The 25,819-nt window shown below is 43.4% G+C and overlaps 1 protein-coding gene across 1 annotated transcript in view; it reads left to right on the forward strand.

Annotated features, from left to right (window-relative positions):
* Positions 1-11,941: 11,941 nt before the first annotated feature.
* The window catches only part of GLI2 (GLI family zinc finger 2), a 137,133-nt gene continuing 123,255 nt past the window's right edge, over positions 11,942-25,819 (forward strand). Inside the window, exon 1 of the mRNA XM_058809436.1 lies at positions 11,942-12,103. Coding sequence (XP_058665419.1) covers positions 11,971-12,103 — 133 coding nt within the window. The 5' untranslated portion in view covers positions 11,942-11,970. The remainder of the gene's footprint in view (positions 12,104-25,819) is intronic.

The following is a 25,819-nucleotide window of genomic DNA, read 5'->3' on the forward strand; positions in this document are numbered from 1 at the left end:
CTCAAGGAAATTCCAAACTCTGAGACGCTGTGCAGAAGGAAGAAGCAGGAGTCAGAGGTGGCCTAGAGGCAGAATCTTAGAGTGAGGTTGGAGGAATCTTGAGGACCACCCCAGGTTTCAAACTTGGATAACAAACAAGATGCTATCCACTTCTACAGCATTTGGCATCCTTTGCTAGCTTCTAACCATGGCCAGACTTCTGTGAGAAATATTTGAGAGATGGGCTGAAGTTTCTGTGTGGTTGGAGGGAATTAGGTCCAAACTAGGTCAATCTGACAGTAAAATGTAGGTAAGATTTAGTGGAGAGAAAGCCCAGAGGCAACTGGGCTTTGAATACAGCTTAGCTGTAGTGGACAAGAAGGAAGATGGAAAGAGTTATAGACACAACTGGGATTTTGGGTATAGAGGGAGGTAGACCAGAAAAAAGAGGAAAAAAGAAGAGAGAAAGAGCAAGGAGAGCAAAAAAAGATGATTGTGCAGGAGTGAGGTGATTGAAAGAAAGAGTAGATGAATCTTCAGGAGCAGGGAGGAAGTTGTAGATAGGAGGTAAAATAATTAGCTTGTTTTTACTGTTTTCTCAAGGAAGAACTCAACAAGCTTGCATGCAGAAAAATGTATGGATATAGAATATAATTATGTGCATTAATATGCAACAGAAATAATGTACAATAACTGCAAGGTGTATTGTAACTGTTTTAGTAGATAGTTGTATATTAGTTATAACTAAATAATAGCTGTAACTGCAACCAGATGTATGTGTATGTGTGTATACACACATGCTCCTGTACAAGAGTTCTGTCCAAAGGAATTGATATGAATCCTTTGCATTTTGTCTTAAATTAGAAACTATCTAGGAATGAAAGCAAATAAGGAGGGAGGATTTACAGAATCTCCTCAGGCTAGCCTTAATGACTTGAGTCTTATGTAATGAAATAGTGTAAAGAGTCTTCTTGTGTCTAGTGGCCACATCAGTAGCTGTGCCCTGAAGTCTGGTACAGCCTCTGAAAACCTGTGGGGGCTCAACAGGTGCAAATACAGTTTCCAGTGCTCGGGCCCTGGCCTGGCTGCCACCACACACGGTTCTTCTGCTTCACTTGTTCAATTCCCCTGAGCCATAGCACCCTGCTGACATTTGCTACAAGTTCACTGCTGGCCTTTGTTTTGTTCCAGTAAGTTTTGGGGACATGAGATATTCTGGCTTGTCAGCCCAGCTTGTTTTGTATGTGAAGCAGACACTGCAGGGCTGCAGAGGACCAGACCTCCCCGTATTCCTAGTCTTCTCTGGGCTGTGGAGACACCACTGCTGGGGTTGAGATGGGAGGTTTTCCCCTTAGCTTTTTTAACAAGAGAATGAAATAAATTACAGTGTTGTTTCTTTCCTTTTTTTGATACTGGCAGCCACTTACCAGATCAAGAAACGAAGTGAGTTCTTATAGGCTACAATGTGAAGATTGCATGGTATTCTGTTGGTAAATGGTTTTATAATTTGTCTTAGTCATCAAAATACTTGTACACAGTAGACATAACTGCATAGTGAAAGAATGTATATTCTGCAACATTGCCATTGGCAGGACATAAACAGCTGTCCAGAGTCCTTAGCACAAAAAAAAAAAAAATATAGGGAAGCTGGAAGGTAAACATTACTTTTGTTGTCAGCAGAGACAGACATGCTAAAATTTAATCATAATAAATGCAGATGTTTTGATGTGTGAAGGTATGGCAGACCAACCATTAATAATACTCTGATACATAGGTGCACAGAGGATCAAGGTGCTGATCTAGTCTGACCTTCTCTATAATACCATCAGAGGACTTTCCTGTGCTTAAACCCATCTTGTACTTAAAACCCATGTCTTGTGATAAGTCTTACACTACAGCAGACCTCCTGAAAAATACCTGAACAAAATGACACCTCTGCCATGCTAGAAAGTCTGGCACCAGACTGAATCTAGTGCTCTTTTCTGTTGAAACTGAGAGCCTTGTTTCTAATCTGAATTTCTCTAGTTTAATATCTGTCTCTTAGCCTTTGTGGTTGTGTATGTGTTAATATTACTGATCAGGTAATTCTGCAAGTGCATCTCTGTTGACCTCTCTTTCATTTTTCTCGTGTGTGGCCCAGGAGCCTTGGCAGTTTTCATCTCTCTGCTTGGACTGTGGGCACCAGAACTGCACATACTGTCAGTTCAGGGTTAGGCAGGGAGGCATTACAGCCTCCCAAACTCGGGGTAGACAAACACATATTGCTTTAATTGTTTTAATGTTGGTACCCTCCATAGAGCTTCTCAGCCACTGCCTGCCCACCATAAACTTCAAGTAATCTCCAGTCAGTGTTCCTCAGACAGTTTTCATTTTAATCAATTATTTTCCAGATGTGTGGCCTTCTATGTGGCTGCTTTAGAACCTATAATCTTTATCTAGGCCATCTAGGCATGGAGAGCATCTCACTGGTATAAAGCAATCATCTTTATTTACCATGTCAACACCCATTTGTCACTGACAGGCTTCATGACTCTGTGTTTGTTTCCAGTCCTTGATACACAAAATTATTGTAACTCTCCATTCATGTGAATGTTTCCACCAGATTCAGTAATACCAGTCAGGACTAATTTGTGTATTAAAGGAGCTATTCCACTTCTTGTTTATTACTCATGTTCATAGTGTTACAGTCTACACAATTAAGGAACCTCTTCTCTTTGAGTCCCTTGGTACCTTGATTAATTTTAATCTTGACATCTTGATTTCTGGCTAAATGAGTGCTCATTTTCACCCTTGTCTTTTGTCATTAGCTTAATACCCTCCTGAATACTTTAGCCTGTCTCCTGAAAGACTTATTCCCATCCACTGTAGTGACAGCCAGCCACATTGAACAGTTTCTTTTCTCTGTAGAAGGTGGACCTGCACTGCTGAAAACACAGGGGCTCTGCCAGTCACCACTTATTTACCTGTTAATTTCTGGAAAAATACGTAGCTTTGTAACTTGAGTCACAGCTCACAGAAATTTAATGCTCTTCAAAGTATTGATTGCATTCTTCCTCATGGAACGTTCCTTGCAAGGATTCTTGGTTCTCCTTGAATTTTTCTTCACCAGCATGCTTGTGTCCTTGCAGAGTAGTCTTTGTTGTGGTTCATGGGCACATCCCATATAACTCTGACCTCTCCTACAGAAGCAGCTGTCAGATATTGCAACAGTTTTGGGTTTTTCAAATGTTAGTTGTGAGCATAAGGCTGACCTTGATGACCTCCATGGTCCCTTTCCAATCCTAGATGTGTTCGTTTGAGAAACTCTTCTGCCATTCTCATCTGGATGAATTTTTCTCCATTCTCCTGTTTATGGACTGCCAGCCATTTTATGTGGTCTGCATCCTGCCTTCAGCTGGCAACTGGAGTCTTATAAAGACAATATGTGGAGTGGAATAAAGTGTGGAATAGCAGCTTGTGTGGTGTATGTGTTCAGCAGAGGAAAATGAGCCAACTGAAGTGTTGCTTTTTTGTTTTTAATTACATTCTTGTTTCCTTCCCAGGCTTCTCTCTTCTGCATGCTTACATGTGTGCCTCTGGAGGCAGAATTCAATAGGCTGATGAACAGAACTGTAATGTTTAAAAATAAACCAAAATTTTGTAATGAAACATGTTCTGAAAGAGCCTAGTTGCTATAGGGATTTTTGCAAGGATGCAGTCCTTCATCTTTCATTGCTCAAAATAAAGATTTTCATTTCTTGAGCCAAATGAGGGGTTTCTTATCCAAGCTTTGGAGCCTTTTCAATGTCATCTGGATGGACTAGCCACTACAAGACATTATTACTCATCCCACCCCTACATAAAGCAAAGCCATTTAACTTCAGTCCATGTGGTTTGTATTTGGGGTTTCATTCATGAGAGTTGAAAGTGCCCAAACTACTGCAGCATGGAAGTGAAACCCCGAGAGGATTCTCCTTCAGTCACCACCAAGCCAGCAAAACATTCACTTTTTAAAACCTCCCTTGAATCCAGTACCAAGGCAGCTCTTCTCCTCTTAGACAGATCTCCTGTGCTGACCTTCTCTGCTCTGTGGAATCTGCATAAACATCTCTGCTCAGAATCAGTTTCTGCTCCTCTTGTAGGATGTGCAGTTTACTTTTGTAGTATCTTTTACTCATAAAACCTGATGAAAAGTCATTAGGTTACTAGTGATTTGCAATTAGAGTCTAATTTTGTTGTTAACAGTTTAATGGTCCTCCACCCTGGTCTTCATGCAGTCTGTCACCCACCCTGTTTAGCTGTAACCCACCCTGGTGTAGCTGCCAAGCACCACAGATGTTCTCTCTGACATGTCAGTTATTAGCAGTTCTTGCTTTTGTTGGAGCACGAAGACTTGATGAAGGGGGTGTTTGGGGAGTTCTATATTGCCTTTTTTTTTAGTTTTCTATTTTGGTGTGCGAAGGTTTCCTAAAATGAAAACAATACTTCTTCATTAGATACATGTGTGCACACATAGGTAGTATTTGTATTTTTGGTTCTGTTTTTTGGAAAAAACACAGACAGTTGTGTAACAGGAAATTGAAAAAAACTTCTTTGGATTTACATCAAAAACACAAACTTAGACGATGCTTTGCCACAATTTTCTCACTCTTACAAAAGCAAACAAATAAACAAAACCCAATGAAGATTTGAAGATTCGTGGACCAGTTATAATGGTGATGCATCACTTTTAAGCAATTTTTGTTTACCTGGTGGCATCCTCCCATATTTTTTGCTGCATGTTAATACAGATTCTGACTGCAGGAGTGTCTTGATTATCTTCTTTGACGGTTTTTTTGCATGTCGGAATTTGCTTAGTGGAAATTTTCTCATGATAAGACATGTAGGATTGGTTTTGTAAAATCACAAGCATGACTTTGTTTTCCTGTTCTACCACAAAAGACTCTTCCCTCCAGCCCCCACTCCTCCATCCTCTGAGCTCTTCCAAAGTAAGAAACAGAGATAACTTCTGAGGGAAAGGAGGGAAAGTCAGGTACCCCAGCCTGCATGCCTCGGCATGGACCAGTGCTGATTCTGTGTCTGGCTTTGAGCTTTTATGTCTGTTAATTTGTTTTGATGATGTATTGTGATTGTTTTTAACCCAGCATCTGAAAGATAATTTTTGTTCAAGGCTCTAAGTTTGGCAACTTGAAAATATACTGGAAGTGGGGAAACGATTCAAATGTTCTGCTGTTTTATAAATCAGACTTGTTTGTAATGAAGCAGCAATATTAAAGTGACATTAGTGTTTGTGAAAAATAGGAACATCAGGCTAAACCTGAAAAACGGCTGAAATTTTAGTTCCTCTCTTTAATATCATCTCCCTTCCAATAAATGCAGCCCAGGAAGTAAAATGGCTTTAGAAAGGGAAAAATCATTTATGTTGCAATACAGTAGCCTCAGTGCTGTCCTTTGGTGCCACAGAGCATCCTAGGATAGGGTGGTCTGTGACTGACATTCCTGAAGAACATGTCTCTCCCACAAGTGCTATGCCACCTCTGTCAGCCCTGCCCAGGAGCAGGGGGCCCAAGGGCTGGCTGTCCCTCTGTGCATGCTGGCATTGCCCCCTTGCTGCCCAGCACCCATCAGTGACTGGCTCCTGCTGGAAGGTCTCCCAGGAGCTGCTGAAGGCTGATTCTTGAGCAGGTAGCTGAATATTTACAGACAGTCCGTGTGGTGATAATTTCTGAGTGCTACCACCAACTCTACTGTCCTTGTGTGATGTTAGGGGAAGGCTGCTGTGGTCAGTGTCAGCGTAAGCAGCGGGGACAGCACTTGTGACTCTTTCTGAGATGTTTCCTTTCACATGGCTGGGACCACCTGAAGCAGTAAAGTCCTTTTGTGCCTAGACACAAAGTCTTGGTACTCCATGTACAAAGAGTGATGGAGCAGGCTGGAAGGCCGCATTCTTTGAAGCTGTTTGCCGGACATATTTCTTCTATCAGAGGCCCTTGCATGTCACTTTTCTTCCCTGTGTCTCTCTTCCCTCTGTGCCCTGCCTCCCTGTCCTGTCCCTGCCACGAGCAGATGTCATGTTGTACCTTCCCCAGCAGTGCATGTATCTCCATCTCCACTCTTGGGGAGCCAGGTCTTCCTACAGTCTTGCTTCTTTCTCCATGCTTCTCTGTTTACACAGGATTTGCCATTGTCTGTGCTTCATTCACTCATACTCTTCAGTAAGCCTTTAAGGTCATCCCCCTATCCCCTTATTTCTTGTTTCCAGGCCCGTGTCCATCTTCAGGAACTTACTGCTCTTTCCACATCCATCCAATCATCCTTTCAAACATCCCTCCTTCCCTCATGCCTCCTTCCTACCCTGCATTTTTCCTTTCTTTACCTTCCTGGACAGAATTGTGCCTGAAATATCCCAGGAGTTGTGGAGCTGGCTGGAGGTGATGTTAGCACAGAAGAGAGAGACTACCAAGCCCCAGTCGGTTCTGGGTGCACTTTGACCCCTCCCAGTACTGCAGAGCAGCTTCTTCCTCGTGCTTTTGGTTTGCTGTTGCCATATGGAAATGGCAGATGGTGTTGATCAGGAAGTTAATCTAGAAGTGTATCCGTTTCATGCCGTACGCGAAGGATTTGTTCATTAAACTTAGAACTCTAATTTAAAGCCAATTAACGGAGTGATTTGAAGAGACTTGTTGTTTTTGAAGTTCAAAAGAGATGCTAAGTCTCTGATTTCAGCCTTTGTACATTCCAGAACCTGTATAACTATTGCAGTTTTGCCAACCCTTCTGAGGGTATTTTTTGTCTCTTTTTTTCCCCCTCTCCTTTTCTTTCTTTTTTTTCTCTTAATTTTTTTGAGTGATACATCATTTGCCACGGGCTGGAACTGTTTGGTGAAGCTTTCTCAGATTTCTCAGCAATTTTAGCCTTACCTTTGGGAGTAGGCAGTCAGAACTTGTGTGTCTTCCTATCCTGTTTGCTGCTAGCACAGCTCCCTCCTCCCTCCCTTTGGCAGTCTGGTATTACTCTGCTCTGAGCAGGAGTCAGGGTAAGGGGTAGAAAAACAGCATAACCCCTGAGCAGCTCTGTGCCCTTCTAGCCCTGCTTCTGCCAGCATGGGTTTGTCTCTGCTTCCTTTCATCCCAGAAGCTGGGAGGGCCCCACTGCAGAAGGTTTTTTGAGGGGAAGGGGCAGGAGTGGCCCCCAGACAGAGAGCTACTGCCCCAATGTACAGCTCTAATTTCCATGTGTAATCAACACTATAGGATTGGCCCAAGCAAACCATTCCTAAGAAATGTCAAGATGGGAAACCTTGTGTCAGGAGGACCTCAAAAGTGATTAGTTCTGAATTAATATTTATGCTGCTTTTACCTGAGATTGATATTCTGTAAACAGTTGTAGGTCCTTCAGCAGCAGACAGCCTGTTTGGGTAGTCCCAAGATTTACTAGTGGCATTTAGACAGAAAAAAAAACTTTCTTTAGTAATTTGAAGCATTTGCTGATATAAAAGAAAATAGAGGGGTCAAGTTTTGCTGTGGTACAGAGCCTATGACTTCACCAGGTTAACTGCTGCTACTTCCATGTAATTGAGAACATAATTTGGCTCAAACCCTGGGAGACTGAAAAGGATCACGGCAGCCACTGTATTAAGCCAGTGTTCAGAGCAGTTGGCTCACACTGAATTTCATAAGTGGATCATGCATTCAGATGGCTTTAGCTGTATGACACCGTCCACTGAAAAGAAGAGATGGTGGGAGTGTGTCCTTGTTTATCTTAACTAAAGCAGGACACCAGGAAAAGCTGTCAGACCTGGGATTGTACCTACATAGGGCTGATGTGGCAGAATTGTCTCCCTGTTGGGTGCCTGAGCACAAACCTGGCAAAGGCTGCCCTTGGTTATCCCAGCTCCCATCAGTCTTGCTAGGAGCCAGCAGCAGTGGTAATGGGCACTGGCTGTGGTGCTGGTGCCAACAGCCAGCACACGTCCAGCGTGTCCCCTGGAGGTGACGCCACCTCACTGGCACTGCTAGGGCTGTGTGTGGGGAGGTCAGGTGGAGATGAACTCAGAATGAAGAGAGAATGCACACTGGTCCTGAGAAAGCCCAAAATATTCCCGAAAAGTAAGATGGCGTTTGGAAGAATGCTTTGGAAATTCTTTTCTGCCCCTTCCAGGGGGCTACCAGCCTTGAAGGTGGCACTGACGATTGGATCTGAGTCACAGTGTCACTGCCTGCCCTCTGCCAGAGAGCTCACTCCCATGGTGCTGCTTAATCTTTGAGCAGAAATACGCAAAATTGGTCATTCATTTTTCACAGAGAAGAAAAAAAAATGTTTTCTGCCTTGTCTAGGGGAGGAGAAGGGGGTTTCCTGATGAAGGAACAATCCTGAAGAAGGAAATAGTTGCCTTTTTGAAAAAAAGGGTGTGCAGAGGGTATGGCTGATGAGTATCTGTTCATTCCTAAGTTTTCCAGCAGTCCTGCTCAGGCTGATGCCCTCCAAAAGAGGCATTTTCGGACAGCACTTCAGACCATTCCTCAAGCACCTGGCGGGAGGGTTTGTTTTATTAGGAAAGTTTTGGCTTCTTGTTTTCCCTCAAAGGCAAATGTGACTTTGTTGTTTTTAATTCTGTTGGGATTTCTCCCTTTTAATATACAACACAGCTGTTAAAATAGCTAGGGTTGTCTCGGGCAAATCATATAGCACTTTCCTTGTTCAGATCTCAGATGGCTGCCTTTTTAGTGTCACTGCAGAATTATATTACAGGGCATATGAATAGTGCTGGTATTAGTGTCAAAATCAATTATCCAGCCCTCCTCCTGCAGAGAAAGCTACAAACCTTAGGAAAAATCTGAGTAATCCATTCTGGTTTTCTAATTCTGAGTAATGACGGGAGGGCAGAGAGTTGTGCTTGAATAAGTGCATAGGGTCTTTTTCTGTATAGTCACTCCTAAATGCATGCTCTTTACAGGAAAAAGCAGGCTCCCTGTGAAACCCTTTTTCATGCCAAATGGCTCACTGCTAAGATTAATCTGTCATTGAATTTATAAATTCTGCATGGCACAGAGCAGCAGAAAAAGTTTAGCATCAAACAGAAAGCAAAGTATGCATTGCTTAAAAAATGAATGTTGTGCTCCTGGATAGTGTGGATTGACTGCCTCCGCCAATATATCTTCTTATACTGGTAATAAAAACACTTCCATAGCCTTGTGCCTCAAAGGATCTCAAAGCACTTTGCAAATAGGGCAAAGTACTATTTCCTATTTTATGGCTGTTGAAACTGGTTGCAAGAGAGGAGTTAAGCTTTTTGCCCAGGGACACTGAGGAGACTCTAGCAGGTCCGTGATGGGGATCTAAATCTCCAGAGTTCCAGTGCTGTGTCCTGGTCACACACTGCACCACAGGGAAGGCTGCTGGTCACCAGCTCTTGGCTGCTGTCTGTGAAACTTCAGAAGGTGGGATGTGAAATCAGTGTTGGTGCTGCTTTGCTCACAGGTCTCTGTTCCTGGTCTGTGGGCAGAGGTGCTGAGCAGAGCAGGATCTGGCAGGAAGGATGCTTGTGTCTTCCTGGGCTGAGATGATTAGCTCTGGCTGTGGGGTGCTGTGAAAGGAAAATGACTTTTAGTTGCTGCTGACTTGGGGAAAAGCTCAACCTCGTAGTCAGCCTGCTCTGCCCCAGGCACCTTTATAAAGCAAAAAATAATTATAGATTTATTACCCTAAATCCTGTGAGATTAGAGTAGTTGCATTATTTATTTTTTTTTCTAATCTGGTATTTGAGGATTTACCTGTTTAATACAACCATTTATTACAAACACTTGAATATTGTTTTAAATTCATAATTCATTTGAAAAGAGAGCATTAGAGCTGCAAAGACCAGATTTTCAAATACAGGCATGATCTCCTGTCTCATTCAAGTTGGATAAATGACGCATCTGAAAAACTGGGTCCCTACTGAGGTGTCTGTGGCAGGGATGTAGAGATTTTGCTTCAGGCATCTGGAAAAAACCCGTGTCTCTAATCTGCATGTTTCACAGAACAAGTCCTGTTCCCAGTTCCTTCCTTCCCCTGGCTGGCTGCTGAGCTTTGCAGTGCCCGAGGATGCTCCCTCAGCCCCGGGGCTGCCCCCAGGGTCAGGGTGCCCAGAGAAGGGGGTTGGGGTGCGAGGGCCAGCTCTGGTTTCAAACAAAAGTGCAAAGCCTTGAAAGGAGGAACTAAGAAGAAACAGGTGGGGGGTTAGCCATAGAGCCTCTGAAGTTTATTTGCTTAACGAACAGAAGCCCAGGCTGTCAGACCTAGGTCAAATACTCCTGAAGTTCGGGTGTATTTATTTCATACGTGGCTTGTAACCCAACCTGATTCCTGGATTAAACCACTGTAAAGTCCTGGCCCCAGGAACACATCCCATGCTTGCCATCAAGCCCAGCACATGCCGGGGCAGGACCTTGAGGGGCCACTTCGGTGTTCAGCAGAGCCTTGTGTCATCAGTAAAGCCTGTAATTGTGGGTCCTGTCATTTCCAGTGCGAGCTCTGCAGTTTACAGCTGCACACTGTGACCACAGATCCATCACTTTGTTGTCCCATTCACGTGAGCCACGCCTGAAGGCCCCAGGGATGAGCTGCTCAGGCTACAGCACACAGCTCCATCGTGGGACACCACTGTCCCAGAGCCAAGCAGCAGTGACAGTCCTCCACAGCCACCACGTCCCTCACAGGGTGGAAATTCCTGAAATGTTTGTGCTTTAAAGTTTTTAGGAGAGTTCACCTTTTAGTCCAGTATGTTCAGGAGTCAGTCAGACCTCCAGAGAAAAGGGAGGGAAGTTTTGAATTGGCACAATGGTGATAAAACTACCTGCATGCCCACAAAAAAATGTTCTGGTTTCCCAGATATTCCCCCAATCCCATTCATTCCAGTAAGGCAAACAGCCAGTGTGCTCCAGAGTATTTCAGGAGATGAAAAATTTGCATTTGAAAATTTGCATGTGAAAAATTGCAGATCTGCATTAAAATTAGAAAGGAAAGAGGAATTAGCAGTGGGTTTTCCCAAGCCCAGCCTGAGGCTGGTAGTGCCAGGTAACTGTGCTGGTTGTGTGCAAGGAGGAGTCACGTGGAGATGCGAAATCAAACAAGGTAAAATGAGGGGAACAAAGTATTTGCATTCAGAAACAAAGTATGCCTCTTCATTTAAGAGAAACCCCGTTTTTACAGTAAATTTGGGATACCCATGTGTTTGCTTTTAAGTCTGAATCATGCAGAAAAAATGGTCAAAAAGTTCAGGAGCTGCTATGTTTTATCAACCTAAGTTTAAAAAACTAGGTTATTTGTATCTTCTTGTTTTGTGGATATTTCATGGCATTTAATTCACTATTTGTGGCTGATTTTCAGATGCAATTGGTCAGGATAGAAGAAGAGTTTTGAGAGAGAGAGAGATCAGTGTTTGTTAGACTTCACCAGTGAGAACTTGATTGGATATGGCAGACCTGCTGTGGCTTATCCATAAGCATTGCTGCAAAGTTCTGATCATGACACTGGTTCCATACCAGCCTGCAGCATAGCCACCCACTGTGGGATAGAAAAAAAAACTCACTTTGAATATATGTTTATCTGTATTTTATTGGAAATTTTTCACTGAGTTTTTTCTTAGGATGGTCTAGGTCATGTATACAATGGGTAAATCCATGTTATGTGTGCTAAATATTTGTATCTTACCTGTCCTATAATCCTGGAAAGCCCTTTGGACCTGTAAACTTTACTGTATAGCCCAAGTTTAGCTGGGGATTGTTTTTTGGCCCTGATCTTTGTAGGTCTGTGAGAACACCCAGTCCTTTACATGGTTGTGGCCTTTGTGCCTATGACTGTTGGAGTTGGGAACCCAGGAATTCTTTGCTGCTTGCCATTTGGTTTTGAACTCTGCCAAACTATCTTATGCTTCATGGAGTTGATTTTTCCTGTTTTGTGAGTGGTGACCAGAATCTGGTTTTGTTTTATGTCCTGTAGGGTTCCTGAGCTGGAAGATGCCCGTCTAAGATGGAAACTTCTGCTTCAACAGCTGCTGGGAAAAAAGAAGGGAAAGGTGCTGTTCTGGAGGGGAATGGCTTTACAGAGACGGGGAAGAAACCCCCTCCTCTAGCAGCAGCGGGAGCAGCCGTGGCACAAGGAGGTACTTTGTTTTCCACAATTTGAAAGCAGCAGGGGTGTTTTTCATTAGACTGTAAGAGTTTAATAAGTATGATGGCATCTGTCTTCCTGTGAACATGCTGGGTTTATTGGGGTTTTTGGCTGTCAGAGGATCTGGAAGCTGTGTCACTGTATGGCATGTAAATGTCACTGTTGTGTGATGGAGAACTGGGCTGGGGTGAGGGAGGGGATGGGTGGTTAGGGGTGGCTGTGGGGGCGTTGGGACATGCCATAAATGCTTGCCACCAGCTGACTGGTGCTGCACAGTGTTTGCAGCAGTGTGCCCTCCACTCCTCCATGGTTAAAGAGTGCCTGGAGGGGCTGACTGGAGATGGGGAGCACCTCATTATCCTGGTCAGAAAGGGTGTCACGTGCCAGCTGTGATCCTGCTAATGAGCTAAACAGACTGCGTGGTCTTCAGTCATTGCTGCTGGGGTTTCACGGTTAGAGAGGAATTTGGGAATATCCAGACCCAATGCAGGAATGTTCATAAATAAACCCCTCCACTTGTGCTGTTCCTGTTCAAGTCAGTGTGTTAGGCAAGATTTTGGTCTTGCTGCTGTTGAAGTCAACTGGGAAGCTCTTGTGGATACCTGCAGGCGTGGAGCCATTACTGGTGGATGTAACTGTGGTGTGCAGGGATGTTGCTCCTGCCTCCTCCTGCTTGCTGTGGCAGGCAAGACCCATGCCCATCTCTGCTTCATGTGTGCTGGTGGACATCCAGAGTAGTGCCAGGGCCCAATGGTGGCACAGCTGTTGGCCAGGCTGTGCCCACTGGGGAGCCACCATAGCTGCCCTCGCTGGGGACTGCTTGTCGTCTTTGGACAGGGTATAAGAGACAAATTTAGTCTCCACCAGTTTGGATGTGACAGGAGACACCCCAGCTGTGTAAACTTTGCAGGCAGCTTTTTTTTTCCTTTTTGAAATACATGCTGTTGCTAGTCAGAGTCTACCTCAAAATGATCCTGTCATCTCCCCTTCCTTCAGTGCAGGGTGGTTTTTCATCACCCCAGGAGGACAGAATGACTCTTCTGTGAGCTCCTCTCTTTCTTACCCAGATTGGCTGGAGAGTTTGAGTTTTTTGTTGCCTGAGTTTTGAAGATAGTTTCCGACCAAAAAGGCTTAAATCTGCTTTATCTCTCCTTTTTCATAAACTTTGCTACTCAGGTTTCTTTTTCCAATTGACCTGTGAAGATTCAGATGCACAGAATAATGTAGGAGTGGCTAGTAATCTATCAGATTAGTTCATGTGTTTGATAAACATTTTCCTAAAAGCAACCAAAAAGTAATTCACAGAATTGTTGGGAGGGAAATGAAGTTTTGTGGTCCTGGATGGGTCTGAGCCACTTTCCTTGTGAGCGCTGCACAGAGTGGCAGAAAGGAAGGCTTGCCAGGAAGCAGAAATAGGGGGGACAGCAATGTGCAGAAGCTTGGCATCCCCCAGCAAATCCCTGAAGAAGCAAAGGCTGTAGGAACTACTGAGGCAGCCCACTTGAGGTATCATCTCAGTGACTGGCAGACCTGAAGGGTTGATTGGCCCCAATGTAGTCCAAGCATGTTCTAAAATTCCATAGATGTGCTGTTATGAATAAACACCTTCTCCCCACTTGGCACTTGCCTTGGGAGTGCCTCCACTGAGGAAGCAGTCACAACCTTTCCAGAGATCCAAATGAGGATGCCCTGAGGTGGAGTGTCCATCAGCCCATGTGGCATCCCTGGAGACCTAATTGGTTTTTAAGCATCCAGTATAATATGTTCTGTTAGCAGTGTGTTCTCACCTTTGGAAAAAAGTGATTTATGGGCTCAATATTTCTGCTTTTAGTAGGAGGAAGGGAGAAGTAAGTTGAGGATTGTTTGAAGATGTCAGGGGAATTGTGATAAAAGCGTTGTGTAATGAGATGTAAAGAGTGAAATCTGTGTCACGCTGTGAAGAAAAGTGCTCATAAATGACCCAAAATGGGCAGCAGTGGAGCAGCGTGTGGCTGGGCGCTGGCCCCGGGACGCTGCAGGTGCTGCACGTGCTCTTGTGGCTCCAAGTGCTTCCTTTGAACTCTGGCTAGACATAATACAGGCTCCTGAAAGCCAGCAGCATGCTTGTGCGTGTGCTTGGAAGTAGAAAAATGGATACAGAATTGTCTTCTAACCTGAGTTAACTGCAAGGTGCGATTTAGCAGGTGATGACAAAAGGGCTGGGTAGAGATGAGACTCTACTTACATGGTATTCATGCTAATATAACGTTTGATTCCCTAAACTAAAGTAATTACTCACAACAGGCCTGAACTATGAGTATTTATATTTTTATATTATTTATATTTTTACAGAAGAAAGCAGATGAGGCTTGGAGATTAATTAGGAAGTTCAGCTTGATGATGGCATCATCTTTAAAGGGGGGGGCCTCTGAGCTCCCCATCCTGCTTTGGGGCCATACGAGCAAGTCTTTATTCTCATCCAAGACAGACTCTTGATTTCATTTATTGCAGAGGTTTTACTCTTTGTACTAGCCTATGAGAAAGTGGCAGTGAGGCTCAGCCAGTGCTGCAAATCACCAAGCTGCTCTCCAGAGCCAAACAAATGTAATTTGCAACACATTTCTTCTCCTTTATTCTACTGAGTCACATAGAAGGAGTGCCATCATAGCACACTTTGCATATTTCTCAGATCACAAGGTTTTCTTTTTCCCTTGTAGGAATTAATAGATTCATAAGGTTTTATGTCTAATTAATTGAAGGAATAAACTGAATATTAGTTAAATAATTGAAGAATAACGATTTGATTCTATTATTAGTTAGACTGTATTATTATAAGGTAATATTATAATGTTCAGTCTGCGTTTCTAGTTCCCTTGCTTTGGGTATTTTTCCCAAATGCTTCCAGCCTCTAACAAATTAAGTTATGGCTGTGGGAAAAGAGATCGATACTGTTGATGCTGGCAGTAGAGAAGAGTCCTTTTGTACTAAAAATTTGCATCCCAGTCTTCTGAAGCTGCCATTTTAAACATCATGCCCAACAGTTTTTTTATAGTAACTCATTGATCAGATGTTCAGAAATTGGCCTCACAGATATGACATGAGGGAAGTCTCTCCTAATTTTCTGTTTTTCCATAAATCATGTTGGCCAAGGAGTCAAAGCTCCTCTTTTCACTTGCAGTCGGGGCAGCTGTGTATGTGTGACTGAGATGGAAAGTGTTTATAATGACAGCATGTAGGAACTATAGACAAGTTAAATCTGCAGAAGAGGCTCTTGGTTTTATTGTCTCTACTTCTGAAGGGCAACTTAGAACAATTCAAGTTCAGAAACCCCTTCTGTTGAATGCCAGAGTCCATATTGCTGTGTAGGGTGGGAGGGTTTGTGCAAAGCACCCTGAGTGGGGCTGGGTTGTGTCCTCCAGGCTGGCTCTGACATATCCTCTGTACCTACAGGCATGAGGAAGCCCAGGCACATGACTGTAGGGGAAATTCAAATGAGCCACTCTTTCAAAGGCAGAGATATTTAGGAAGATAGGTTTCTCATCTCGTAATAAAAATTAAATACAAATTCTCCTAAATGCTAACTGCCCAACTTTAACAAGGTCCAGAATGCACCTTTCCCTCTCCACCCCAACCTCTGCATGACACAAACTCCAAGTTCCCAAATTGATGGTGTTTATGTTTGAAACATTTTTCTGATGTCTGGCTCTGTCAAGACTAATTTTAGCATTTCTAAAGCTGGGTAAAAATACAGCCTCATTACTTTGATGTCAGAGCATAGTTTACTATTAGTATATTCTGGGGTTTATCATTTTAGTCATGTTTAACACAGCTACAGCAGGCATGCACTATTAAATCTGGCTTATTTTACATTCCTGTCCGAAATTATTTATTTGGAACAATTTCCTCTCTATCAAAAGACACGGCTAATGCTGAGTTTTAATGTGTTATTTACACACAAAATAACCTATTTACAACTCAGTATCTGCCGCAGGGAGAATGAATGGGGCAGCGCTCCCTTCATCCTGTTGTATCTGAGTTTAACAATCTGGATTGCTAATAGAACCATTTATCACAGGGTGGTAATTTATTTTATGTTAGCTGCACAGGTCTCCCTGCCTCTGATCTATGGAAATACTTTGTATATAATGAAGTTCAACAAGTCATTTGGTGTAAACATGGGGAAGCCAAGCTGCAGAACTAGTGAGGCTCTGGTTGTGCTTTTTTTTTTTTTTTCCAGGAGGTAACGACTCTCCTCTGATATTAAGGCTTCAGTTGATGAAATACAGTTCTTTGCCCTGTGTGTGCTTTAAAGGCAGAGTATGGGGCTTTTCTGCAGCGGATCAGATTGGGATGGAGTTTGCTCACTTGATTTATGGGCTGGCAGGAATGCTTAGTTCTGCAGAAGTAGCACACTCAGCCCTTTCACAGGCAGAGGAGAAGGGCAGGGAGCACCTCCCATCGCTCTCCAGAGGTCTTCCATAAGCAAGCCCCAAGTGGCATTGGCAGGGAGTCCTTATGCAGTTCAGCTTGTCTTAGTGCTGGATTATGGGAAGACCATGTAAATGAGGAGGAGGAAATGCCAGCACCCCAGCACACCTCAGCGCTCTGAAAAAATATATAGTCTGTGTGGCCCGAGACTCAGACAAATTAGAATGAGAACAGCCCCAATGAAGTCATCTCCTATGTCCACCCTGGAGGGGCAGGGATCTTCTTGAAGAATGTTTTTCATTCAGTTCACATTTTCCAGGAAAAGGAACATAACCAGTACAAGCACATTCTTATTTTCTCTGCCCTGCACTGCTTTGCTGTGTACATCTTAAAATACTGAGAGATGTATTCGACAGAAAAGCTGGGACTGGCTCCAGGGGCAGAGGGGGCAAGTGGTTAAAACTGAGTGATGGGAAAATCCTGTAATTCAGACTGAGAAATTCTCCTACTGCACAGACTTCAGTGGCCCCCACCTTGGGTAGAGCTTCAATGCAGTGCTGCCACAAGAGCAGCAGCGATCAAGAACTGTATTTCTTCTCTGACTGTTTCTGTCAGCCTTTCATGAAACTAATTCTGTTGGGTCCTAAGGTGTATTTCTTTGCTACTGTAGCCCTTCTGAGTGGGCAGATTGCCTACAGTCCCTTGTGTACCCACTCATGTCCCTTTGGGCCGCTGGATGTCTCAGATGCTCAGACCGGTGCAGTGCTGAGACTGTTCCCCAGTCACAGGATATCAAGGACAGTGACAAGCTTGCCAGCTTTGTCTCATGCTGGTCACCTGACACCTGCTCTTTGGGATAGTTTAGAAGGATTCATGTGGAGATAGATGAAGTCAAAGCCAGGCTGCACCATTTTTATGTTTCATGAGCAGTATCTGGGGTGTGGGCCTGGCAGAGAGCACTCTGGGAACAGCAGGTTTAGTTCTTCAGTTACAGTCACAGAATTTTGATAATTAAGATTGCAATAAACTGTGCTACAAAAGCATGTCTTGTCTTCTGCCTGCCCTTTTTCTTATATCCACAGCTTGCAATGCTGTCTCCCTAGTTTCTTCTTCGAAAGAGTCAGCCCAGGTAATCCTTTGCTTTGCTTAAATGTGTGATTGGAGTCTGACTTCTTGGTTTGTTTTCTTTTTTCCCTCATGGGTGAAAGTCCTTGCCCAGGCCTCTCCACTGACTTTGTGTGGTAGCCAACCCTGTGGGCAAAGGTGTGACCTCAGAGTGGATAACCATTAATGTTTACACACTTTTTCATTCAAATTGTGTAGCCCTTAGATGACGCAACAGCTTTATGGTTGGACTTGATGATCTTAAGTGTCTTTTCCAGCTTAAACAATTCTATAGTTCATAGCATCAGCTAGCATTCTCTAATTGTATTCAGCTCCTCCACACTGTTACAGCAAAAGTTCCTCTAATGTCAGCTCGTTACAGAAGCAAAGGTACTTTTCAAGGCAGAGTAATATTATTTCATCCCTAACCATACTGCAGGTTTGCACACCAAGTTAAAAAGCTTTTATGACTTTAAAATAGAACAAGTAATTCTTCGCAGGCTGGTTCTGGCATTGGTGATCCCATCCATTAAGCACCACCTGGAAGACCTTTGTATTTTGTGAGTGTATTATCTTATCATTAATAATAATTGTAATAATTAGTTTCTCTGCCCTGCACCACCTTGCTGTGTACATCTTAAAATACTGAGAGGTGTGTTCAACAGAAAAGCTGGGACTGGCTCCAAGGGGAGAGGGGGCAAGTGGTTAAAACTGAATTTCTATTATTATTTCTATTCCGCATTTCTATTACTCTGTAAGCTCCATAAGTTTATTCTGGCAAATACTGGTAAGTCTTCTCTGGGGACCCAGCTTAGACTTCATTTAAGTGTCCCTCAGAGAGTACCTAAATAACACCTTTTTAACTGGTGCTAAACTTATCTGTTGTGGATTGGTCAATTGTAGTCAAGAAAATCTAGTGGTGATAATGGATTATCTCCTGGATTGTCTCTTCTCCTAGCACATCCCCATAGCTTGAATTTTTAGTGTCTCTGGCAGCTTTTTGCTTAAATGTCTGTGAGTTTGTGCAGGTTTTATAAATCAATTCTCCCAACAGCACCCATTAGCCAAGGCATTTGAGCCTGCCATAATCACGGGAGTTATTTTGTCTAAGTTTGCTGCCTAAGTGTTAGGTGTCTAGTTTGGGATGCTTTTGCATTAGGGTGGAGTGAATCACATTGTGCCTGCTTTATTCCTTTGAGGGCTTCATGCCTGATTTAATGTTAGGTGGAAAAATCCCAGTCTTCCCAACTTTGCCAAAATTGCAGAGTGGGGTTAAAGTGAGAAACCCAGGTGGGACTAGATTAATATTTAAAGCCTTTCATTCATGTTCATCAGTCCATAGCCTGATGAGCAGTCTGGGAGCCCTGACTGCCAGCTCTGAACTGAAATCTCACCCTTGGCTTCTCAAGTTAGAGGCAAACTCAACACCCAGATGTCAACACAGCTAGGGGGCTGCTTCCCAGAGCTGCTCCTGCTTTACACCAGGGTTGGCAAAACAAGTGTTTTAACAGCCCATTCAGAGAGATGGGAAATTTAAAATCCCCACTAAAAATACAAGGGGAAAAAACCATAATAAATTCTCAAGGCTACAGAAAGCTCCTAAAAATAACCCAAATGGAGGAAAGCTATTAATGCAAAAGTAAATAATTATGTTAAGGGAAGCAACTAGAGAGACCAGTTGTGTAAATCACTTTAAGGGGAACAAGCCTTAGATAAAATCTATCCTTTTATCACACAGATTAGGTCTACCTTTGGATGCTAAATAATTGATAGGGTTTGGCAGAGTGTTCCGTGGCTGCCTGCACAGAGCAGTGGGACTGCTCCTGAGGTCAGACAAGTGGCAAAGAAAAATGTTCCTAGAAATGCTGTGCATCCAATACCAGCACCAAGAAACAGGGCTTGTATTCCCAGCACCTCCTAAAGAAATGGCCTCGAGAAGGCATCCATAGACCTCGCAGTGAAAAGAGGACTTGGCATTGTTCCTCACCTTGTTAAACTGCCCCGCATGAAATCAGATTGTCTGTTTTCATGGTTTTCTGTGGTGATGAGTGAGGTGCAGAGACCTGAGAGGATACAGCCAGTTTCACTGGTGCTTTATAATTAGAGGAGATTAATTATGCTGCATGGTGGCTTGTGGGAAGCCCAGGGCTTGTGGGGGGATTTCTTGCTTTGTGCAGCCCCCACACAGCCTCGACACCTCAGCATCTGTCTGCATATGAACATCCTGGCAAGACAGGGAGATGTCATTGCTCCCATTCTGCAGACAGGGAGCACAGGGGATTTTTTTCCAGGGTCAAAGTGGCTGAAATGGGTTGAGCTGTTTCAGAGGGATGTCAAGAAGTGATTATCTCTGGGATTTCAGAAGTTCATATGTGGTGTACATGGGATGTGGATAATAGTGCAGAGGTCTTAGCCCAGCTTCCTTGGTTCACCATATCCACTAGCAAGCCCTTCCTCTCTCAATGATATGCCATGTAATCATGGTCAGATGACTCAAATCCTCATGCCCATCTGCCAAACAGAGGCGTTGTTTCTTTCCCTTCAGGAGAGATGAGCACAAGTTGTGTATGCATCATCCAGAGCCTCTGAGAACATCACGATGCAGCAGGCAGCTCCATTCCTCTTGGTTGCATAAGGGTATGAAAATGCTCAGTAGCACAAATAGGTTATCACTGAATTTAAACTAACTCAGCAGTGCCTTTGTTCAGTACCTAGCACAGTGGGCTCATAATTAGAGACTACAGATTTTTCCAGAACCAAGTGAGACAAAAATTGCAGAAACCTTAAATTCTGAAATAAATTGATATCCCATGAATTCTGTGTGGGGACCGTGCTTGACAGGATGAGTTCTCTGATCGTAATGGTAATGACAGAGAATAAAACCTCAGCCAAGATTGTAAATTTAGCTCTTGAAGGAATGAAGGGGATATAGTATTTTTATGCAAACTTCTTCAGAATTATGTTAAACTCGTGACTTTACATGTGTTGGAAAGTGACCTGTGCTGGGTGTTCTGTTACTCCCATAGTGGTGTTGGGTTCAAATTGCTCAGTTCTTTCCTTGCTGGAAAGAACTGAGCAAAACTTCGGGCACATAGGCTGAGTCCAAAATGAAAATTTAAAAAATTGAATGTGATCTCACATGATTGCAAACTTGACGGAAATCAATTCTGCCTTCTCTGTAGTTTGTTAGGGAGCTCAGTGGGGGTTTCTCTTCTCTTTTTTTTAATACCTCTTTCCTCATCCTGGAATCCCAGATCTTTTTAAGATCATCCCATTGAAAATGCTTTCAATTGTAAGTAAATCATAAATAAGAACATGAGGATATAAGCAAAATATTTATATTTACTGCCACCAGTATCTGATTTCTAAAATACAGTGATGTTTTCAGGGATTGAATGGTGCCATTTTAGCCAGATAGCTGTTCTATTCTGTTCTCTTTTCTTACAGTGATTGGCTCTTGACTGACAGATTTTCAGAAAAAATCACAGCTGGCAACAGATGCATCCTTAAATAAATAGTTAAAGTAGATGTTTTGATGGCTTCAGTTGTATTGATACAAGAGATCAGTGTCTGACATTCCTGAAAACTATCTAATACAGGAGGTATCTTCTTCTAAGCCCCTGGCCCTGTGTGTGCTGCTTCAACAATAGTTTAATCTTTTAAAGAAAGCAGAGTTTTTTATGCACCTGTGGGGATGCTCTGAGCCAAGAGAGAGTGATAGGGGGTCAGCACCGCTGACCCTGGAGCCAGAATGTTAGGTAATATTTAGATTTTTCTGAAATGAAATTTTTGTATTTGTGAGGTGATGAAACTACCTTTCTGACTCAGTTTTTCTACCTGTGACTCACCCTGGTTTATGGCTACTCTTTTTGGGATGGACCAGCAGTGATGGGGGGAATTTCCTACATCCTGGCTGGAGTGAATGTCCCTGTCCTGTGTTAATGTGTGCGAGTGCCTTCTTGCAAGTGAGGCATGAGTTTGAGCCAAATCTGTTTGTGTCGGTTTGCAGGTACAGCTGATGATGTTCTTTCAGAGGCATTTACTGCCACACTATAAAGTAAAACCAGAGAAACACAAAGGTGAGGACTTTAGGCATTAGTTTGCACGTCCTGTTTTAACGAGAGGAATTATTATGTGTTGTGGGAAGCTGATCCGACTCCCAGAGGCTGCTTGTGTGAAGATACCCAATTTTTTGGTGGCTCCCTACAGTGAGGGCACAGAACTGAGCCTGGAGAAAATTAGTTTCAGTTCCTGATGAAGTCCCAAACTTCCTTCATGATTTTGGGAAAGCTGCTTGACTTCCCTTCCCTCCCTCATTTATATAATGAACTCAGGTTGTTCTTTGGGCCTCCAGGCCCATCCATCAGCATCTGGTTAGCATGTTTATGGCATTGGTCACAAGGAAACACTTAATAGGTCAGACTGTGGGGAGGTGACCATTTCCCACTCCCCACCAGCTGCAAGAGGGTGCTGCTGCCCCTGGGTGCTGCCTTACAAGAGTGACCTTGTTCATATGTCTTAGGTGTCACATATATTGTTCAAAGGGGATAATAAAACAGTTTTTTAGGGTTGGGGAAGATAAGTTTTAGTTCTTGCAGTAAAGGTGTTTTCAATATCTGCAGCGGAGAGATCATTTGGGGGTATAGAGATTGAGTGTATTCCAAAGGGCCATGCTTGCTCTGAAGTGAGGTGATCTTACCTGGAACTCAGCTGGAGAGCATCAAGTTATTAATAACAACTTGTAAATGTAAATATTCTGTATCAAAACAAGAGAAAATTATTTTTTTTAGTTCAAAACAGTTTCTTATGTAAGTAGTCTGTGGGTGAGCTCCAGATACCTCAGTGGGATTTTGGACACATCTGGATGAATTTACAGAGACCGCGGAGAGCTTCATGGTTTACCCTGACCCAAGCAATCGACACCCAATAGACATGTATATTCATCCAGTCTAGCAATAGACAGTGGTCTTAGCAAAGTCCTTTGTAATTAGACTCTTGCACGTTAGGTGATGGAAGGATAAAATCATTGTCATGGGATAACAGCTTCGGAGAGAAACTTAGTTTCAGCTTACCTTCCCATTAGTCTGCTGTGCACATGCAAGCTCTAATACTGTAATCAGCTGCAGAGGAGCTGGCAGTGCTCTTGTTCGGTGTGATTTTTTTTCCCTTTGAAAACTCCAGAGGAACTTTCCTGTGCTGTTAAAAAGACACCCTTAAAACATCTTTACTGCAGGGTCCTGTGTTTCAGCTGCTGGAGCAGTGACTCTTAAAATAGATATGAGATGACTGAATGTGTGAAAAACATTTGCATCTCATATTCTGAGCTCTGTGCATTCTGCATCACTTATGCAAGCACGTTAAAAGGGTTGAGAATTTTGCAAATTCTTTTACTGCTTTTAATTCCACTCAGAACAATGTCTTTGCAGGTGAAATAAGATCCAAGGCTATCTTTTGGTCACACAGAGTCATTGACACTTGAAACAGGCTGGATTTATATGTAGTTACTAAAAAATATATAGCAAAATTAAAGTTTCAGACACTGAGTTCACATGCATTGCCCATTGTAAAGATAAGTAACGGCTGTTATAAGAACACCTAAATGGTTACCTTTGGGACATAAAAGGGATCTTTGAAGACAGTAAGTCTTAATACAGAAATGTTTACTCATAAAAAATACATTTGGAATGGGGGAGGGGAACACATTTCCTATTAATGTGGGGTTTGCCTTTTATGGCAGGTTGTAGCAGGTCTTTAACCTCTGTAGCACTTGAGTGAGGATAGAAATGAGCTTCTCTAAGTATCAGCCCACAGGGCCTTTCCTCAGTGCCTGTATCTGCAGTGGTTTTAGTTTATTCTTCCTTTCTGTGACCATAATGAAAAACTATTCTTTTCCAGCCTCAAATCCTTCCCATAGTTAAGTCCTGAGGGCAGAATAGAAATGTCTTCCTGAATTTGCTTCACTTAACCTTGTGTTTTGTGAGATGCAGGGCTGATAGCCCAAACCAGTGGGGATTTGAAGGCAGTGTCAGCTAAATAAGGCACGAGAAGAGAAGAAGGAATGGACCCTTGAAAGCCATGGTTATGGATGCCAAAAAGAAGGGTTGATGTCTCTCTAGACACTTGCAAAGGGTGCAGCTGTGCCCAGCATTCCCAGTCTGTGCATAATTGGATGGTGGCTCATGTCACCTATGAATTTTCTGGTACCAGTTCTGCAGGTAGTTTTGAAATTATTTTTCCAGGCAATTATTATGTTCTGTGAGGCAAAAGAAAATGCCAGGAATATTTGATCAGTGTGAACCCCATAACTAGGGAGGATGTGATTTCTGCTTCAAAGTTTTGCAAAGTTATTACTTGATGGGGTAGGACACAGGGTGCCAGTAACCTCAGAGTAGTAGAGAGAAGCTGAGAGTCCTTTATGGAAATCATGGTGTACTAAAGTCAAAAGGCTTTACTCAGATACAGTAATACACAGAGCAGCAGAATTAGCCTGGACAAGTTGTGTAGGAGGAGGGCTGGGCTGTGCAGAGGGATCTGAAAGCCTTTGACCAGCTGCTATACAGAGATGTGAGAAACAAGAATCTAACAGCAGTGTTTGAGCCAACAGACACCATTTTGTGGGATCCTCAAGGGGAGAACTTGGTAGCAAAGAGAAAAGTTAGGAAATATTACACACTCAGAAGTGTAAGAAGAAATTGGCTGGGTGCAGAAAAAGACAAAAGGTAGATAAGCTGGAAAAAAATACATGTTGTGAAGATGAGGTGAGATGACTGGATTTCTGATGAACCTTTTCCCTAAGCCCTTGGACCAGTGCAAAATTAGTTCTTCACATGCTAGTGACAGGGCAGAACGATTGGTGGGCTTTGTTATTCTTGTTCCAGAACATCATGCTCATCCAGGCAGTAATCATTTTAGGTGTGTAACAGAAATTAGGTTTTAAGTCACATACTGACCTGTCTTTGTAATTAATACAGCGTGTTCTGGTCACGTAATGAGAGAGAAGACAGATTAAATGAAAGACAGGCAGGATTTTCATTCAGGAAATTGGTATGGTAATGACAGATATGGAGTCTTGGCATGTTTCAGATAGGCTTCGTCTGGCCTCTTCAGGTAGCAGATACAAGCACGGCACTCACTTATATTCACCCAGTCAAGCATGAGGAGGTAACAAGTTCTCCAGGGAGGCTGGTATTTAATATCTGCCAGAAGCCTGCTGGAGAATACTAATACAGATCCCAGATTTAGTGTGCCCTGGGAATGCAGATGGTTGGTAGCAACGTGCCTGGCCCAACAGCCACATCTCCCTTAGCTCCATGGCAGAGCTGCCTGGGTTTTTATCCCCTGCTATTTGGATTGTAAAAGTGATGACTTGGCCAAAGAAGCCTTTTCTGACTTCCCTGGGAGGAGGGTTAGGAGGCAAGAGGGGGAATAACACTGGGGTTTCTGTCAGGGTGTCTCACTCGTGGACAGGAGGACTGGCAACATGAGTTCCCCTGGATGTCACTTGGACCATTCTCTTGGGCAGGACAAGCCAAGTGCTGTGAGGCAGTGAGGGCCACAGGGAGGATTTCTGCTCGAGGAGCAGCTTCAGCCAGCTCCTGCAGTGTGTGTATTCCCCTCTGAGATCACAGCAAGGGCAGAGGGAGGGTGGCAGCGCTGTGGAGATCCCGCAGCTTGTCCTCAGGCTGCAGCAGGAAAGGAACTTGTATGAGTTTCACTTTCTTACCAAATAAAGGGAAAAAAGCCCCAAACCCCTGCAAGGCTACTTATAAATCAGGGCAATAAAACTGCCGGTGGTCATGATCAAATTATGTGGTCTAAATCTATATAAAAGAACTGGAGCAGGTTCAGTGCAGCACAAATGTCCTTCTTGCTGTAAACAGTGAATGGGGGGTGAGGAGAAGGAGGAAGGGCAGGCACTGGGCTCCCAACACCAACACACCGGGGAAACAATTTGCTGAGGTGGTTGAACTACATGTTTTCAAAATCTGTTTGTGTCCATAAGGGTTTAAGAAAAGGATGTCGTCTGCTTACTCGGTAACTTGTGTGTGGCCTGTGAGTGGTTTCAGATGCTGGGCCAAAACCAAATAATCTCTCCTTTTAGGAAATTTGAAAAGTATGCATGCATCCCAAAAAAGAACAGAGATTTTTCACTGATGTCCCATGCTCGAGCCACAACGCCTTGTGCAATTGTGGCACT

The sequence above is a fragment of the Ammospiza caudacuta genome, chromosome 8 (assembly GCF_027887145.1).
Source record: "Ammospiza caudacuta isolate bAmmCau1 chromosome 8, bAmmCau1.pri, whole genome shotgun sequence".
NCBI lineage: Eukaryota > Metazoa > Chordata > Aves > Passeriformes > Passerellidae > Ammospiza > Ammospiza caudacuta.